The sequence below is a fragment of the Microtus ochrogaster genome, chromosome X, assembly GCF_000317375.1.
Source record: "Microtus ochrogaster isolate Prairie Vole_2 chromosome X, MicOch1.0, whole genome shotgun sequence".
Lineage (NCBI taxonomy): Eukaryota > Metazoa > Chordata > Mammalia > Rodentia > Cricetidae > Microtus > Microtus ochrogaster.
In genome coordinates, this window is record NC_022026.1 from 10,947,151 (window position 1) to 10,952,867 (window position 5,717).

A 5,717-nucleotide genomic window follows, 5' to 3' on the forward strand; every position below is an offset into this window, starting at 1 on the left:
AGCTTTTGGTTCCTGTCCTGGAACTAGCTCTTGTAGACCAGGCTGGCCTCAAACTCACAGAGATCCGCCTGTCTCTGCCTCCCGAGTGCTGGGATTAAAGGCGTGCGCCACCACCACCCGGCTGGGACTTGTGTTTTCTAAAGACAAAGAGAAGTCATGTACAGTATGACATGCCTGGAATTGCACATACTCAGGAGGCTCTTGAATTCTGCTTAGGTTAGCCTGGGTTACATAATAAGTTTGAAACCAGAGAGTCCTTGTTTTTAAAAACAACAAAATAACAACAAAAGCACAAACAAAAGGATAAATGATGTTATTTGCTGCTCATGAAAAAGTTACACACTTTCTATTGGTTTTGATTTTTTTCTTTTAAAAGTAGCTATAACTATATAGAGGGGTATGTGTATATATATGATTTACTATCCTACATTTTATTTTATGAAACATAAGATTCTTATTTCATCTTAAATAATGAGTATCAAATATTCTTATAAAATATTTATAGTTCATGTGTTATTTTGTTTGCTATTATGTCCTTGAGTATTTTGTATATAGTATCAGTAAAGTTTATCCAGTGCTCACTTTGCCAGTTAACTACTGTAAATGATGTAGAAACAAGCACAGGAAGGGCAAACAGATTGCCAAGTTACCAGGCAGTGAGTGAAGACTCAAACCATCACTTTCTGAAAGCCCATTGCTTTTCAGTGTGATCCCTAAAAACCTAAAGCATCAGCCAAAAACATACTGATGAAAACCAGCGAGCTTTTCTTGAGCAAACCTTGAACTGATTCTGATCCATGCTAAGCTTTAAGAACCATCGATTTACTCAGCAATCACTTTCTTATTAAGACCTTCTTTGCCTATCCTACATAAAATCTTACATTTCCATGTCAACCTCCTATCCCTTTCAATACTTTTTTACTTATCATTGTCTAACAGCCTACACAAATACCCCTTTATTTTTTGTGGCCTCCCTATTTCATATCTGTCTGCCTTACTGAACTCTATACCTGTTGGTGATCATTCTTCTACCTTGACGCTAATCCTCAATTCTTCAGTAAACATTTTAATAGGTTTTCCCATGTGGTTTCAGGATACATAACCAACCTTGTTTCCATTATTTTTCATTTTCTTTATACTTTCTACATTTTCCAGAACATTTTTCTATCATTTTCTGCCCCTAGTTGCTTATTCATTTTTGTAATCTCTTTGTTTGTTTGTTTTTTTCTTGGTTTTGGTTTTGGTTTTTCGAGACAGGGTTTCTCTGTGGTTTTGGAGCCTGTCCTGGAACTAGCTCTGTAGACCAGGCTGGTCTCGAACTCACAGAGATCCGCCTGCCTCTGCCTCCCGAGTGCTGGGATTAAAGGCGTGCGCCACCACTGCCCGGCTCTTTCTGCTTTTTGTAATACTTATTTTTATGCATGTATGTGCAAGTATGCATGCCTGTGCACAGATACAGAGACCAGAGAGGATGTGTGCCCTTTCTGTTGCACTGTCTATTCATTTGAGACAGGGTCTGTCTCTGAATCTGGGGCTCGCATTTTCTTACATCTGCTAGAAGCCAGCAAACTCCAGCAATCCTCCCACCTCTTGCTTTCTCAGACCTGGGTTGCATCTGGGAGCAAGATGCCTGGTTTTTATGTGAGTACTGAGTTCCAAACTCCAGTCCTCATGATTACACAGCTAGTATACTTAACCACTGAACCACCTCTCCAGCATGTATTTTGTTTTTTAACAAAGGAAATTTTATTTCTTTGTTTTTACATGTGGTGCTAGGAATCAAACCCAGAGCATGCTAAGCAAATGTTCTACCACTAGGCTTCACCCTCAGTTCTTTGTTTTGTTTTTTGTTTGTTTGAAAAAGAGGTAGCTAAATAGCCCAGGCTAGACTCTTAACTCCTATCTGCCTGCCTGCACCTCCCAAGTCAAGTGCTGGGATTATAGGCATCTACCATCATCTTCATCCCTTCCCTCCCTCTCTTTCCCTTATTCCATCTCTGCTCCCTCCTTCCCTCTATCCTTCCTTCTTTCCTTCAGCAGGATCTTGTTGTACAGTTCAAGATGGCTTTTTTTCTTTTATGACACTAGGTCTTAGTGTAGCCTCATCTGGACTGGGTCTCACAGTGTGGACCAGGATGACTTGCCTCTGCCTTCTGAATGCTACCATTACAGTTGTGCGCCACCATACTTGGCCTCCAAGCTGGCTTTTAACCCATTGTGCAACCTGTGCTGACTTTGGACTCATGCTTCTCAGATGATAGAATTACAGGTGTACACTACCATTGTTCAATTAGTATTTCTTTTCTAAATTTTTTCTCTTTATTTAGTTCTTTGAGAATTTAGTGCAATGCATTTTGATTATGTTCACTCCCTCTTCCCACTCCTCCCAGATGTCCTCCCTTCCCTATCTACCCAACTTTTTGTGTCTTTTTTAAAAATCCAACAGTACAGTTAGTGCTGCTCTTGGATGTGTGGCCTTCACCAGAGAGTGGTCAACCCACCAGGAGCCATGTCCTTAAAGAAAACTGACTCTCCCCTCACAGCAGCTATCAGTTGCTAATAGTTCTTTCACTGAAGGCAAGACATGATGCTCACCTCCTCTCTCCACACTGTGATATTGTCTGGCCTGACCCTGCACAGGTTTTGTATATGCTTTCTCAACTGTGATAAGTACAACTAACTGCTGTACTGTGTCAGAAAACATTGTTTCCTTGTACTTATCCACCACTTTTGGCTTTTCTTTAATGAAAAATGTTTGTTGCCAGGCGGTGGTGGTACATACCTTTAATTCCCAGCACTTGGGAGACAGAGGCAGATGGATTTCTGTGAGTTAGAGGCCTGCTTGGTCTATTAGAGCTAGTTCCAGGACAGCTGGGGCTGTTACACAGAGAAACCCTGTCTCAAAAAACCAAGAAAACAAAAACAAAACAACAGCAAAAGTTTTTTGCCAAGTGGTAATGGCACAAGTCTTTAATCCCAGCACTTGGAAGGCAGAGGCAGGCAGGCGGATCTCCATGAGTTCAAGGCCAGCCTGGACTACAAATTGAGTTCCAAGGCAGAGAAACCTACATAGAATACCCTTATCTTGAAAAAAAAAAAGTTTGCATGGTGCCACATTATGCTCATGGAGGTCAGAAGACAACTGTGTATAATAGGTTCTCTCCTTCTACCTTTTACGTGGAAACTGGGGGTTGAATTTAGATCACTAGACTTACATGGCAAATGACTTTCCCCACCAAGCCATCTTAATGGCCCTTACTTATTTTTTTAAGTAACACTATAAAAACATCTTCATTTCTCTACAGAGAAAATCAGTCCCCTTAGCCTTCATTTCTTATTTCTTCCTTTACCATCTCCACTTTCTAAGATTTGTCTATTGAGGACTTAACATATAAATGGAATTACATAGTAATTGCACTTTGTGTCTGGCTTCTTTCACTTATTTTCTTATTTTTTTTAAGGTAGGGTCTCACTATGTAGCCCTGGCTGTCATGAAACTAGCTATGTAGACCAAGCTGGTTTTGAACCATAGCAGGTGTGTACACACACACCGCACAAATAAAAATATATTCAGGATTATATAGCTCCATAAGTTCCTTGTGTGAATGTCCAAATGAGGGACAGTTTTCTCCCTGACTAATGGCCAATGGTGGCTCTCATCTACAAGTTCATCCCTCATGTCCTACTACATAGACTTCTCCTAGCATGACAGCTCACTTCTTCGGAATCAGCAGGAGAATTCTCTTTTTAGCCTGCTGAAATTATTCTATATCTTGTTACATTCATGGATCCCGATCACCTCCAAGAGGGAAAAGTTCTTCCAGTGTGTACTCCAGGGGCCAGTAATTTTGGTGCCCATCAATATTCTGCCCGCCTTACCATAGAATATTCATTTTTGCAAGTCTCTAGTCCTGATATTTCTTGTGGTTCATGTTGCTTTATGGATTTTTATTTGTTTTCTGATACTGTTGTTTTTAAATAGTACTCAAGATCTGTGGCTCTGCAGATCTTAAACAGATGCTTTACCCCTGATAAAGTCATTTTATATAGTAAAATTTAGTAATTTGGATGCCTTAAAACATAATACAAAACACCTTTTCTCCCAGTATCAGAATTTTGGATGAAAGAGTCCCTATTTTGAAATTATAAAGAAAAAAAATCAATATACTTTTACAGAATTATGCATGGTGATTTATGCCTGTCATCCTTGCTATCAGGAGTCTAAAGCAGGAGGATCTTGAGTTTAAGGCCACCAACATGAGCCATATAGCTAGACTAGACCCTGTGTGAAAAACAACAGAAATATTTGTGTATGTGTGCTGTGTTTACATGTAACTATTTTAAGTCATTGTTTTTTACCTTCTACACCTGTGCAATCTAGTTCTCGGACTAACATTCCCACTACTTGCTGCGAGCCAGATGGGTTACAACTTCCAGACTATCTCTTTGTGTGAATTGTTAGGTTTTTTGTATGTGCTGAAAAAATGATGCCATTGTGCCATGGAATAGCAGAACATTGGGGCTCTAATATTTTGTGTTTGTATAATGACTAATTTTAAAATTGTGCTGGTTTTATTTATCATTAATTGTCTCTTTTCTTTTTGAAAGGATATAATTGACACTGGTAAAACAATGCAGACTTTGCTTTCCTTGGTCAAGCAGTACAACCCCAAAATGGTTAAGGTCGCAAGGTATGTATGACATTTTAAAGTAGAATGTTTTCTTCATTTGGAGCACTGAGTAGTTGCTTCTTTGTAAGGAGAAATGCTTTCAGCTCTCATTTTATCATTAAAAAGTAATGTGATCTTAAAACTTAGATAGCATCCTTTGTAATTTTATTGTGTGTTAATAAAGCCCTTCATTATAGTCAACTCCTTGTCTAATACAGTAGATATAAGGCCTTGGATTCAGAACCACCGCAGACACTAAGCTCCCTAGATATTCAAGTCCTTCATGAGAAAAATGTCAGAAGGACTGGTGAGATGGCTCAGTGGGTGAAGTCAACTACTGCCAAGCCTGATAACCTGAGTTCAAACCGTAGGACCCACATGGTGAAAGGAGAGAACTGACTCCTAAAAATTTTCCTCTGACATCCATGTATATACCACGACACATGACCCCAACCCACATACAAATAAATAAATGTAATTTAATTTTTGAATGTCAAGAGTGTGTGCACAGAACCTATGCATATTTTCCCATATACTTTAATACATGTTACAGTGTTAATGTCATATAAATAATTATGCTGAATCATGTAGGGAAATATTTATGTTTTTAGTATAGTTAGAATGTGTGTGTGTGTGTGTGTGTGTGTGTGTGTGTTATGTGCAGTGTATAGGTGAGTACACACGTGCACGTACGCAAAGTCCAGAGCAGGTCTGGATATCTTCCTCTGTTGCCTGAGACATTGAGACAGGGTCTCTAGCTGAGCTGTAAGTTCAAAGTTTTAGCAATGCAGGCTATTTGGTGGGTGAGCTTTTGAATCTATCTCTAACCTCACAGCTCTGGGGTCACAAACACATACAGCCATGGCCAGCTTTTCAGGTGAATACTCGAGGCAAACTTGGGTGCCTGTAGCTTGCAGACCAACTTGATACACAGTTTTTAGATACAGAACTCTCACACATATGTAGAGTCAAGTAACAGTTGGTTTGCAGCATGTTATTTTTTTTAATTCTTTTTTTTATTGAGAAAAGGAAAACAAACAAGTTTCC

At 39.3% G+C, this 5,717-nt stretch overlaps 1 protein-coding gene across 1 annotated transcript in view; it reads left to right on the forward strand.

Moving 5' to 3' along the window:
- Hprt1 (hypoxanthine phosphoribosyltransferase 1) overlaps positions 1-5,717 on the forward strand; it is a 36,857-nt gene that overhangs the window by 26,676 nt on the left and 4,464 nt on the right. Inside the window, exon 6 of the mRNA XM_005358462.1 lies at positions 4,609-4,691. Coding sequence (XP_005358519.1) covers positions 4,609-4,691 — 83 coding nt within the window. The remainder of the gene's footprint in view (positions 1-4,608; positions 4,692-5,717) is intronic.